The sequence below is a fragment of the Tympanuchus pallidicinctus genome, unplaced genomic scaffold, assembly GCF_026119805.1.
Source record: "Tympanuchus pallidicinctus isolate F22 unplaced genomic scaffold, pur_lepc_1.0 scaffold7, whole genome shotgun sequence".
Taxonomy (NCBI): domain Eukaryota; kingdom Metazoa; phylum Chordata; class Aves; order Galliformes; family Phasianidae; genus Tympanuchus; species Tympanuchus pallidicinctus.
The window spans coordinates 10,341,297-10,355,474 of NW_026294791.1; the positions used below are offsets into that span (position 1 = coordinate 10,341,297).

The window sequence follows — 14,178 nt, forward strand, 5'->3', positions numbered from 1 at the left end:
GTATTAAAATAGCAGGAGTGAAGCAATGTGGCACACAAGGAACACAGAAGGTGTCAAGTACAGGAAAAAGAGAGTTCTAACATAGTATGGAGAAGTGCTAGGAATCTAAAAGGGAGAGAAGGAGGCTGCAGGAGAGGCAATAAACACGAAGGGAAACCTTTATAACGTAAAGGCCAGTATGAAAAAGAAAAGTTTGGATTTGATAAGATCAGAGAATCAACAAGTGGCTGGGTTTTATGGTTGGAAGGGACCACAAGCCACGGGCAGGGCCACCTCCCTCTGGAACACGTTGCCCAAAGCTCCTTCCAGCCCAGCTTTGAGCTCCTCTGGATATGGGGCATCCACAGCTTTTCTTGATAGCTGTGCCAGTGGCAAAGTCCAACTGAAATAAAATTCTTCAACAGCTCAATTAACTGCAGCTAATCCCACTTCACTGAGGGGGGAAAAACAGAAAGTTCAAAGAGCTTCAAAGGGCTTTTGGGATACAAAACCAAAAAGCACAACACTTTTCATTCCCTGCAGTGTACGCCTGTCCTTTGTAGTAAAAGGCACACGCAGCACAACGCAGGCACCTCTGGTGGGATATTTGTGTCGCGTGCCGATTAGCTCACAAAAGGAGGTCTGCACAGGAAAAAGGGCTGCATGTAAAACAATGGCTCATTGTAACAAGCAGCATAAGGGTTTTTTAGAGCCCGAACAGCGCGCGGATTTCGGACTCTGCTGCTCAGCCACCGCCTCCTGAGACCACGCAGAGCTGCACAGGGGTTGATCACAAACGCGCAGCTTGGTTCTGTGCGTTACAACGCATCCGCCCGCTGCGGGTTGCCGTTCGCGCGCGCTCTTTGCTGCGCGAGCATCCCAGGGCTGGCGGCAATCCAGCGGGGCTGTGAATCGAGCGGGGTCACGTGAGGGAGGGAGGAACCGTGCTGGCCCCCAGCCAGTGGAAGGCCGATGGGTGGAACAAACCGGGCACGAAGAGATAGATATGAGTAACGGATCCTGCGTGCGTGGTACCCGCGTCTGCATCTACAAGAATGTGGGCTCTGGCGGCGGTGCGGCTCCGCCAGCCTTTTGCATGACACTGGAACTGCTGCTTATAAAGTAGAATCCCGCTGCTCTGTGGTAGGAAGGATAGAGAAAGAACATGGCCTGCATTTTGAAGGTAAATCTCTATCTGTTGCTTGAATGCATTGTTAGGGAGCCCCTTGCTGCTCAGAGGCATGGATTCCGTCTGCTCCTATTGCATTCTCGTTGTCTTTTTTTCTGAATACCAATTGTGCTCGGCGGATCGATACAGAGAGACTCCGCACCACACAGCTGTGCTCTGCTTCCCTCTGCCATTCTTCTCCTCTCCCCGCATTGTCAGCGCGCTGCCGGCCGGCAGGAAGGAGCTGTGCGCCAAGCGTAGGGGGTGAGGGGCTCTGGTTTGTCTCAGCTGACTTTGTGGGGCTGAATTCCTTCAGGAGCTGTAGCATTTGGCAGCAGACTCCCACTACAAAGGACAGAACGGGGAAAAAAAGTGGTTTTCTGACTTTCTGACTGCAGCGTTTACTGCTTTTAAAGCTAAGGTTGCAGACGTACACAGCTGCTCCGGTTGCTCCGTAAGCACGCACTCCTCTGCTGAATTCACCCGAGGTCCATATGCTCCACACAACTACATTTAGTATTTAATTGCGTTTGCTATTGATACTATTCAAGGTCTTTCCCCTTCGCACCAACTTACCTTGTGGTCACATGCCTTCCCCAGCTGCTTTCCTCAGATAAGTGTTCAGAGCAGTGTGCCGTGGGGCAGGGAGTGCAGTGCCAGCGCCAGGCGTTGAATGAATGGAGAGGAGGTGGAAGTGTGGCCAGCAAGGAACAAACATGTCTGTTCTTTACGGCACCACTGTCAATTTCAGGCTGTCCCTGGGCTGGGAATGATTTCTTTCCCATTCATTTGCTGTCTGCCTTGCTCCTTCCTGTGTGTTTTGAATACAATCATGCTCTGTTCCTTCTGGTAAATAAAACCTTTCTGAGAGTGCTTTGTTATTTTTCAGTCTGATCTTCTAACAGAGGATTGATTACCTCAGACTTGGGATGGCTGCGTAGCAATTATCTTCAGTGTACCAGCAGGACATGTAATTCCAAACAGTCCCCAAGTAATAAGTATTCCTCCGTCTCACCAAACTCAGCTCTGTCTCACTTTCCTCAGCATTTTTCCATAGCATTCAACTTTAAAAGCAGCTGCTTAATTTCACTGCACTGTTCCCTCCCCCCTCATCCCATTCCTTCCCTAGCAGTGAATTTGTGGTACATGGATGTTCTTACCTTATATTTTTTTCATTCATGTGCATGGAGCTTGTGGCAGCTTTTATTAATAACTATGACAGAGTGCAGAAACTTCCCTGAACCCACAGGTTCTGCTCGGGATGGGTGGTAACCAACTCCAGCAGGCAGCACTGATGCAACTGAGAGTTCAGTCATGGTAGGGGCTGAGCTCAACCAGCAGGGCTGGGCTTCACAAAGACAAGCATATATTTTTTTTTTTCTTTCTTTTTTTAAACACTCTGAATCTGCAAGTGTTCTAAAAGACAAAATTTCTTTATTGTTCTTAACCCAATTAAAAGATCACATCCCAAATCCCCCCTCTGGCCTCAGTAGTCCATAACGATCTCCTGCTACAGGAAAGCTACAGTGTCACCCAGCCCTTTCTGGGCAGCCTGGTGACACAATGTCTCTCAGCTTTCCACAGATGTGACTTCTGCAAGGCCTCTCTTAGAAGGAAGCTATTTAAGTTACAATGCAGTAAGTGCTTTCTCTCTGCTCAGCCCTGGAGTCCTGTTTGGTTGCAGTTCCAGTGGTGCTCCTTGACAGGCAGCCCTCTGTTAGCTTCAATCTTAATCTTGTTAGTACAGGAAGGTGAACGGAGAGAAAGTGAAGCTGATAGATCAGCTTTGCTGTAAGGCAAACTGGACTTTCCTAGGTGGACATCTTGTAGGAGTAATCTAAATTTCTAGATCAAGAATACTTATCAGCATGAGGTTTTTAATGTAATGCCTATACTTTAAGTACATAGGCAGTATAGAGAACTCCTGTCTAGATCTTACAGAAGTGAAAGCAGCTGTTGTCCTGAAGGGACTATGCGTTTTTCTCACTACAAGGGAATTTGGAATAACACATCTTTCAATGTGATAGGGAGCTAATTTCTTTCTGAAACTACAAACCTGTTGGCTGTGTCTACCTTCTTTCTCTTAGGTTTGCCAGATATTCTGGTTTATTTGGTCAGTAACTGGTATGGAAATATACCTATAGCACAGGCTTTTAAAAACATGTATAGAGTTTATGATGGGTGGTGGTGGAGCATATAGGAAGGCAGGACAGCTGCTCCCTGCCACCTATGCTCCAAATACTTCTGTAGTGTTGCCTGGGGCTCTACTTGCTGCAGTTCCCAGATTTCTTTGCTTTATTTTTTTCCCTTTTGCTCTTATCCTGCTTGCGAAGATATTGACACTCATTAAGCACTGGAGTTCTGTATGTGGGAAAGCTTAATATAAATGATGTTTGATGGAGATGCATGTGAAGTACGAAGAAAAGAAGAGGCTATTAACTGGTGTTTACTTACAGTGGTTAAAAACATTTGGAAAAGCATATAGCCTTTAGATGTCAGAGCTCCCCTTTTAATGAGACTAATGCAGGAAATGATCACTGTGCGTAGCTCTTGGGAAGGCAATTTTCCTGTGATGTGTGCTGCTTCTTTCTCTGATCATTGCTTCAGACACTGGTGGGACATCCTCATTGTAAACAGTGAAACTCTTCTGAGGAATTCTCTTTTCTGTTGAGAAAATGCAGAGAAAGAGACAAGTTCTAACACACTGGATTGTATTCTTTCCATGCACACAGACCTCACCCCAGCAGGTATTTAAGAAGAATAGCAGAATCACTGAGTGAAGTGTAGAGATTTCCTGGAAGAAAATGCCTTATCTTGTTTGTTACTATGGCAGCTCCATGCCACATTGCTGATTGCTAGATTAACTGAGTGATTAGTACCATTATCACCATTATCACTGCAGGTGTTGAGTTCCACAACTTCTACTGTATCAGACACTACTATTCAAAACAATATTTCATAACTATTAACATCAAAACTATTCGTATGTGCTGGCCTTGAATATCTCCAGATGATGATACTGTATAATGTTAATATCCTCTGCTGAGAATTGAGCTGTGATATTTTAAGACACGGGTTATCTTAGTTTACAAATGCCATGCTTTGCAGTGGATTATGCCTTCTTATATTCACAAACTTTTGCCTCTTTAAATGGAGGTTTTGAAGGGAATGGTAGTGATGAGTGATGTTGTCACGGTACAACTTAAGCTGCATAGGTTTAACATGGTAGAATTCAACAAGAATGTATGTGTGATGAGCCAGTACTGCGAAAGCTAGGTGTGAAATCCAAAAATAAGTTCATTTCTGTTGTGTGCTGTTTATTCACCATGCAATGAATGAAAAATTATTTAATCTGTGTGTAGGCCGGACGTGACCCTCTACCAGCAGAGATAACAAGTGAGCTGAAATCTTCACTGAAAATGTACACTGTGAATAGTATTATGTCCCTTCCTCAGAAGTGTTCAAGACCAAGCTGGATGTGGGCCGTGGGCTTTGTCGTAGTGAAAGGTGCCTCTATTTGTGGTGGGAGGGAAGTGTTTAATATTTATCTAATTATAAGATTAAAAGAACATTTGCAAAATACAACATATGAGTTTTAACCAAATGCTTGATGTATGCTTATAGCATGTTTGACAGAATGCTGTCATGCATCATGCAAGTCCCTAGCAGTAAGTAGACTTACAGTGACATACAAGGTCTTCCATGGAAGTGATGTACATATCCTACTTCAGTTAGGTCCGAGATAATTCCCATACCTTGATTATTAAACTTCCTACAGCAATGTTTGTGCATGAACCTGTCCATTTTCCCACACTGGAAATTGTGCTTTGCTACTATTTGATGCTTACACTGTCCTCTGTAACTTGTCGAGAGAGAGGTAGGTCCCAGGAAAAGAAAAAGGGTGACCTTCTCTGCTTGTGACAGGATGCCTATCTGATGGGTCAATTCCCAGCATCTTCTACATTTTCTGCAGGTTAACTGTAATGTGAGCTCTCTACGCAGCCTGTTGTATCCTGATGATCAACAGTTCTGTGAGCTATTCCTATTGTGACTGGAATCATTCCTGTGAATATATCATCTTCAGAGATGGAAAGTGTTCTGTGATGCAAAAGATCATTTATTCTGTGCTACCGGTTTCTGCCATCTTTATTCTTCGTGGCTTCCGCAGGATTTTTGTTTCTGTTTTTGGTTATAAAATGCTTGAGGGAGGAACAATGTGGTGTGAGGAAGATGCAAGAAGAGTTGTACCCACTTCAAGTGTCCAGAAAATGTTCAATTCCAAATGTAATTAACAGCAAAACACACACAATTTGCTGTGGGACAGTTGTTTTGAAAAAAAAACTCTTCTAAGAGGAGAAATCAATGCCGTATTAGTGCTCTGTTTTTGTGTGATACATGATTGCTGTGTTTTGGCAATTTTTGCGCTGTTGCAATATGGGTTGTGTGCTGTAATGGTTTTTCCCTTGCTGTGGCTGTTTGTTAGCTTTCAGAGATCTTGCTCAGATGGTGTCATCACTGAGAAACAGAGCCAGGAGCAAGAGTGACCACAGCTAGACTAAGCTGTCTGTCCAGGGCTACCCTGGTGGGCATATATTTGGTACGCAGATCTGCTATGGATGGCCAGATGAAGAAAAGTTAAGTGATGGTGCATGTTCTCCAGTGCATATGTTGCAGGAAGTATATTCAACCTGTGCCTCCTGCACTGCAACCTGTAGGATGCAGTCAACAGGCATTTGGCATCTTCAGTAGCAGGAAAATTTGGTGCAGTTTCCAAGAACAAGTCTGCAAGCAGCCAGCACCAATGCACGGACTTTGGAAGGGCTGCTAGAGAGCCACTGGTGGATTGTGTTTGAAATTAAGCAAGATGTTACTGGAACTATGATAATTGTGTTTTATTTTTTTAAAACGTGCAATGTGTTATCAGACTACATCCCAGAAATCATGATATATTTCTCTATGGACACTGAAGTCCTTAATTTGCACTTTCTTCCGGAACATGCATTGCAATAGCAAGGAACCTTGAAAATCACTATTATGATCAAAATATGTAATGGTGCTTCAGTTGGTTTGAAACTGGGCTTCTTGTGTCTTTAATTCAGAAGAGATATAAAAACTCAAGCTGCAAAATCGGCACAAAATTAAGACCTGCCTCAGTTTTGCATTTGAGTAGTTATGTGATAAACCAATAATGGGGCAGAAGTTGTTCTGTGGTTCCTCTTTGAGCAACAAAGCATGTGTCATCCAGATAATCTGGTTGCTCCAATATTTGAAATTGAATGAAATGTGGTATGAGGGATCCTTTTTCATCCTTATTGGTGAGAAGAACAAAGATGAGGTAGGAAATGGGATGGAATAGCTTAAGAGATGAAATCTTGCAAGCAGTGCTGTAGTGGAATAATGGATTATGTTGTGTAAAGACAATCCTGTTGAGTAGTTCCTGTATACCTGTGTAGCATGCATAATGCTTTAAAATTGATGAGGGAGCACCACGCTTGCTAGTAATTAAACAAAGTATAGCTTCTTATGAAAGATGGATTTTGGAGCCATCTGCATTGCCAATAGGCAGTGGAATGCTAGCATACGCAGGTAAAATCTAGGTGTGGAGCAGTTGGAAGTTGGCAGAGAAGCATGTTTATTTCATGGGAATAGCAATTTGTGCAGTGGAAATGTGGAATGAATTATTTATAGATCTTATCTGCTCTAATGAGGCATTGCTTGCATATTGGTTTGGTGTTGGATTAGGCATCCATGTCTTTAACTTTTTTTTCCCTCAAAATATGTATAACCTCAGTAATGAGAATTTGCTAGGCCTTTGGAAAAGGGAATGTTATCTGGAGCATGTAACAAAGAGACATCTTCTCATGATGTGTTTCAATTCTGGAAAGGCCAGAAATGAAATACCACAGATGTCCCAATCTTTCACTCATCATGATTTTTATTTACTTCTTAATCTATTGTTTACTTTGGTTTAGACATAATTTCCTTTTGAGAATGATGGGATGATACTATATTTAACAAGTAAAAATGTTATCTATTAGCTCTTTAATATCACATTAGTATTATTCTAAACCCATTGAGGCCAGCAGAACACCACCTGCAGTATTTTGAATGATCATTCTATTCTTCTACATCAAACAGTGAATTGAAATATACAGTCTGTGGTTTCTCTACTCTGAATTCCTAAGATTTGTCCCCTCTTCATAAGTGGAACTGGCTCTACTGTTTTGATTTTTGTCTCTGCTAGAAGGTTTTGATGTTTTGCTGTGTTGTGTTTTGCTGTGGGATGCAGTTATGCTAGAACAAAATGCTTCTACCATTGTGTGTTCTCACTTGGCAGATGAATTGAGGCTTTGAATCTCAGTTGAAATGTCTACACTGGGACTTATGTGACAATTGAAATTTATAATATTTTTACTAAGCATTTCTACATTTAGACCTGGCAGCTGCGTGTAGATTATTTACAAGTTACTGTGTCAGCTGACCTATGATAATGGTCCTGTATTTGCATTTGTTGTGACAATCTAATCAGATAATAATTAATAATTAACAGAAAAGAGCATTCTATTAGTGTTTCTCATGCAGAGATAGGGACTTTTTATATTATAAAAATCAGAATAGATTCTACTCTTGTGGGATTGATTCAAGGAGCTCTGGAATGTGTAACATGGGGAAAAAACACAGAATAGCAAAGAGCTGTTGAACATTCTCAAAGCAGATATGAGAAATGGTATTTTTAGGAACAGTCTGAGCCATCCTTGTGCTGCAGTGTCCTTGCTCTCAGCATCGATTGCTCTGTTCCTTAATCTCAAGGCCTGGCTCTCTGTCTCTCTTTTTGTGTGAGTTGCAGTACATATTCTTGCATTCACTGCCACTTGAGTGCTTATATAGTGTGTGTATGTATATATGTATTATATATTTTTTACACAAGGTATCTTAGTGGTTTTTCCAGGACCCTACTGATAAAACTGGATAACTGAAGGAATTAAATCTAATGGAACTTCTTCCAGCTAACCACCCTTCCTGTTAACAGCACTAACTTTGGAGACTTAACCTCCTTGTTTCTAACTGCTGGCTTTGCTATGGGAATGGACCCATATCCAAAAGGCAAATGCATGATACATGGGACCAGCTGGGGGTCACTGTCGTGACAGTGATCACTTTTTCCTGTGCTTGTCGATATCTCTGTGACCTCTTCCAGCTCTGCTTTTCTGCATTTGCTATTCAGCTGCATGCTATCTAGCCTTGCTACCCTTGAACAATACACATAGGTCATGTGCCTTGTTGGCTATATATGCCTCCACTCCTAACCTGTAATCCTGCCCAAAATTTAAGTAAAGCGAAATATCTGCCTTGCTTAACTTCTACATTTCATGGTGGATAAAAAGGATAGCCAAATTACTTAGGAAGTAGAACTGTATTCCATTAGTACTAATGATATTTTTTCCAATAGTAATTATAAACGGTTTAATAAACATGGTTAAAGATTGTGTATGTTGAGGTTTTTTTTTTTTTGCTCTTAGGCCTTAATTGGTTTAGATATGTTTTCTTATTCAGCAAATAAGTGTACACTATGCACTTGTCAAGAAGATGGTGTGTTAATTCAACTTCTGCCCTTCTGGAGTGCTTGTACCTGGGATGCATTGGGTGAAGCTCAGCTGGCATTTTGTTAAAGCTTTGCTTATGTAGTTCTTCTTGTTCCTTGGTGTGTCTGATATTGCACTTAATAGTTAGAAAATGATTGTTTCTTAAAACTCAGCTTTAAATATTTGCTGAAACTAATGCTGAAGTCTGACTATGCTTTTTTTTTTTTTCCCCACTGAAATCTTGCATGAGACTTTATTACAACTGCCAGTCATTTACTCCAGTGGGAAAGACTGACATTGGTGTGCTTGTTCTGAATGCTAATTGTAAAAACTGTCATAGCTATGGGCTCCTATTCTACCTTTTACTTCTGATCATCAGTTTCAAGTTTGCCTAAGGCCACTGAGATGAAGAACAATCATACAGTGAGCAGTGCATCCCCCAAAAGGCAGATATAATGCAGATCATAGGCATGTGGAAATGTGTTGTAGCTACTTCATAGCTTCAAACTCTGCAGCAAAACATTTAGTGAGAGTAGAAAGAAAATTGAATTTGACAGATTTGCTGCTTTCTAGTTTTTCTGTCTGTGTGCCAAATCTTGCTCTTGAAGGGAAGTCCTCAGCACCTTGTGAATAAAGCCCAAAGAAGTGAATTTCCTTCTGGGCCTCAAAGCAAAGCACCATGGCTAGTCATGATTTGCTAATGGCACTGTTAAAGTACTGTTGCTTTATTTGTAAAGTGTCTTGTGTAGCATTGCATGAAAGTGCTCTAAAGCAATTTGTGGGAAAGTGTAATCCATTTATGGAAATAAACATCCTTATAGGAAGAAAAATGGGAAACTCATCACTAGTTCAGAGGGAATGGTGGGAGGTCTGCTTGGGGAAAACATTCAAGTAAAAACATCAACATCCAATTGATAGAAAAATTATTTAGTAGGAGAAAACATTTATTTTCTTGTACCAAATGAAAATGGGTTTGGAAATTGCTGTTGAGACCTTAAAAGGTCTGGGGCTCTAGCAGACTTGGATGTGTGACAACTAGTTGGTGTGGGATGGCTCTGGTTTTTTTTGTTCTTTTTCCCCCCTCCTCAGTAAAGATTTCTATAAACAGCTGTACGTTTTAACTGCTGGTTATATTGTTTTTTACTGTTTTATTGATAAGAAAAATAACTACTGTTTTGAAACAGGTTATCTGTTATGAAACAGAAATGGTAAGATAACATTAATCTGGTGTTGATTCAGTGGACATAATTTTATTTTAACCTTGGATCAGAATAGTCACGAACAACTACAGAAATGAGCTATGCTTTTTTTTTTTTTTTTTAATAAAAAATTCCTTAAGACCTTCTCATCCAAAGGAAATGGAAAGAATTGCTTTCCTTGCATAGCACTTATCATTGCTTTACCTCATCTCATGCTTAGACATACAGCACAATTCCCTATTTGTTTTGTCCATTTGTACCTCTGAAGTTCATTTGGAGGAGTAAAAAACAAAAAAAAACAAAAAACAAAACAAAAAAAACCCCACCCCAATAAATTAGAATATTCATATTGAATCATAATGTTGTATTTCAGATGACTGGGAAGGGTATGTTATTTTGCATGCTTCTGTGACTATTGGACAGTCTGGGTACAGAGGAGTGGAATTAGCAACTAGTTTGCTGCCCAGATGCTATTTTTTCAGTACTATTCTTGAGCAAAAAGTATAAACTAATTGTCTTTAGTGAGTTGTTTGCTTTTAGGAATTTAAAACTCTTTATAAGTTAAGGAAGACTAAGAAAAAAAAACAAGAAAAAAATCTTCCAAATGTGAGCCAGATGTTGCTGATTTTTGTGTGAAAGCTTCCCTTTTAGTATTGCATGTGTGACTGCAGAGTAGGATAATAATTAGTGCAATGTATGTACACTATTGCTATGTATGTGTAATGTATTTGCTTAATAGTTTCTTTTCCTTTTATTAGCCATTTATTTGCCAAACTTGTCCATGAGAAAAACTAATGAAGTATAATAAGAGCTGTATCCAAAGCTATGGAAGAAATTGATTGAACGTAACTGAAATAATTTCTTTGAAGCATAGTAGCAGAATCCAAACGCATAATTCAAAGCAGCACTAGGTAACACGTTCTTTGAAATGCTAGCTTGCAGAGAGATAAGTGTAACCATTTTCTTTTAAACTTAGTGAAACTGTGTCCTGAAACCTACTCAGTCTGGAGATCATAGCTAATGATAGACACTTGGGTTAAGTTTTGATAAGAGTTGTTACTTCTACTTCTGAATTTACTATGCTGTCAGTAATCAAACATCAGCATTGTATCAAACAATTTCCAGTAGTATTGGGAATTAGCTGAGCTACTTTGTTATAAGTTGCCTCAAGTCTCCTCTGTTGCAAATTATGGGAAAAACTGTGTTAATACTTCTGAAGTCAAATTACATTGTGCTTAGCAAATTTTACTTGAACATGTAAGGTTTCTTGCATCTTTGTGCTCTAATATTGTTTTGGACTTCAAAAGTTTAGTTGGGTTTTTACATCAAGACCTTACATTTTATTTTTCAAAAATAGGATGATGTACAAGTTTCTGTTGTGTAAAAGACTGAATATGAAACTTGTGTGTAACAACAGATAAGACAAAGCTAATTTTTACAGTGGACTTTGTCTCCTTGCAAAACTGATGCAAGTGGAAACTTGCACACAAATCTGAAATTGTTTTCTTACTCTAATGCTTCAGAATATCAATTGTCAATTTCCTTCTCCCTGCACAGTGTTGTTAAATAGAAATGATTTTGAATCATCAGTTCAGTACTCTATCAAACTCTGGAGTGTGTGAGTGCTGAGTACATATTTTCCCTCCCAGACTTGCAAAGAGGGGAAGACAGAAATGGAAGAACTGTGAAAGTCCGCTGCCTCTCTCTGGACTTGGTTGGTGGTAGAAGAGCTGACGGGGGCTGATGTAGGATGCTCTTGTGTTGGGAACCCAGAAGAAAGCAGGGGCTGTCTCTTGCTGTGTGTATATGAGTGCTGGAGAAGTCTACCTGCCCAAGTGGTAATACTAGCTCAGTGGTAGACAGATGGGAAGATGCTGTGCATTATTTTTGGCTTTTTTTCTGTCTACTATTAGGGAGAAACAACAGAATAGTAGACAGGGCTTTCCTCTAAATTTTATTGCTGCTGCTGAAGCACTAACCAAATGTGGGTAAGTAGAATAATATTTACTGTGAAGCCATGGAAGAAAAGTTTGAATATTTTCTAAGACTGTGTGATTCATGTTGTGTGAGGAGGGAACTATGGGCACAATACAAGGCTCCATTGTTTTATTGCAAGAGGAAGGCAAAGTTGGCTTTTCTATGTTAATCCATGAGGTTTTTTTTTGTTAATTGAAAAAAAAAAAAAGCGAACAATGATTTGTTTCTTGTTTTACTGAGAGAAACATTGTTCCTGGAAGCCAGCTGCAGGAGGCTGTGTGGAGGCCATCAGACGCTTGTCTCCCAGCGGGGCACTGCAGCATTGCTTTGCTGTAGGAGCAGGAACCTGGAGGTAGTAGTGTTTGAATGCCAGCTGTGGGTTGTACCTGGTTTGTCTGAATAGGTGAGGTGCCCGAAGGCATTTCTTGTAATGACAGCCTCTCATTTTGCCTAATTGAGGCCTGAATTCATAAGATTGCTCTGCGTGGATTTTTAAAGCTTCTGTTCTCTGGGAAATGCAGGTGCCCTGTGGTGATCAGGCCTTAACCCTGTTTTTTTTTTTTTTTTTTTTTTTTTTTTTTTGTTTTGTTTTTTTTTCCAAACTACGGGCTGAAAGTAACTTTTTAAAGTGTGACAGATGGGATGGAAGAGGGTTATTGGATGGAGATGCATTTTCCCCTGCTCTCATTGCCTGCACGTATGCACACATTTTCTACTTGTGTGGAAAAGCGATGTGTGCATGCTTTCTTGCCATAGAAACTAAAGGTGAAAAATCCTGAATTGTGGGGCTTCTCCTTTGCAAAGAACGGGGGAGACAGGCATGTCTGATTTTAGGAGCATCTGGGTAGCAGTGTCTGAGGGAGCTGGGTTTTGCTTGGCCTTTGGGAGCTTGGCAGCAGCTCCCAGCCGTTTTCTGCTGCCTGCAGATGGAGCTGCTCCTCAGAGGGAGGTGTGTAGTGGGAGCAGTCAGCAGCTGTGATTTGTAGCAAGGGAAATTCCAGGTAAATGCAAGGAGAGAAAGATTGCCACTAAGACTGTGATAACACTGGTACAGGGACATGGCATGTGCATCCTTATGGAAGTTCAAACGTCGTCAGGACGAGGCCTTGAGCAGCCTGAGGTTAACCGAAGCTAGGCTTAATGCAGGCACAGCTAGTTTTGGTGATCTCTAGAGGTCTCTTAATTATTCTGTGATTTAATGATTTCTACAGTGGTGGTGTTACAATTTTAATTGTATTACGCCATGTGGCAGGTTTATTGAAATATGTCTAACAATTGTGTCCATAGCAGCATCCAAACCTATGAGCAGGTCAAACATTTTTGGCTCTTTTTTAGTCTTGCAGAACTGGAGTACTGGAGGTACAGCAGTGCAAAAAAACAAACAAAACCCATAGGGAACTTGTTTTTAAGTAGAGTAGCGAGCTGAAGAGCTGGCCCTTCACTTGTAGAGGATCCCTTTCCCAGCTGCCTTAGGGAATGACTGAGAGTGCTGTCTGGTAGTCCCACATGTAATGTTCTTGATCCTTTATTAAGGCCTCAGTTGCAATACTTATAAAAAAGCCTGGAGAACTGTATTTGGCAGCAAACTAACGTGGCTTTTTTTCTCCTCTGTAACCTAAATTTGATTTTTTCATGCATAAGGCATTCAGTTAAGAATTTTGAGACTGGAGGAGTATAACTATTTTTGCTGTGCTTTTTCAACTTGACAGAAAAATCTAGCTAAACCAAAAGGGGGCTTGGAACTAGATGGTATTGAAGGTCCCTTCCAACTGAAACTGTTCTGTGAGTCTCTGTAGTGATTTCATAGTTACTGAGACAGCAAGTGCAAAATCAGTTCATCTTTTTTCAGCTTTTTCTTTTGCATTTCACTGACTTATCTGGCCCTGTTTTTCCCAAAGGTCTTATTTAAAACCCATATTCTGAGTTATTAACTTTGTCACCAAACGAATAAACTTTACATAGTTAAACGAGAGACTGATCTGGAATGAAGTTTATACTGTGCAACTAGTATTAACTTATTATTTTTTTGAATAACTGTTAAGGATAAGGAGTACTTGATGTGTAGACTTTCATTACAGCTGAGTAAGATAAACAGGAGTGATATATTTCAGCAATCATGTTTCTATTGAAACCCTCACCCTTTCATGTTGCTCAAGGGCTGTGGAATAGGCATAGAAAACTAAGTTCTAACCACATAAACCATGTTATGGTAAGGCTGCTATTTGAATTTCACACAATTATTTTTACTGAAATGCTAGAGCATATGATGCAG

The 14,178-nt window shown here is 40.5% G+C and overlaps 1 protein-coding gene across 1 annotated transcript in view; it reads left to right on the forward strand.

Annotated features, from left to right (window-relative positions):
• The first annotated feature begins 872 nt into the window (after positions 1–872).
• The window catches only part of ST6GALNAC3 (ST6 N-acetylgalactosaminide alpha-2,6-sialyltransferase 3), a 201,532-nt gene continuing 188,226 nt past the window's right edge, over positions 873–14,178 (forward strand). Inside the window, exon 1 of the mRNA XM_052665800.1 lies at positions 873–1,162. Coding sequence (XP_052521760.1) covers positions 1,145–1,162 — 18 coding nt within the window. The 5' untranslated portion in view covers positions 873–1,144. The remainder of the gene's footprint in view (positions 1,163–14,178) is intronic.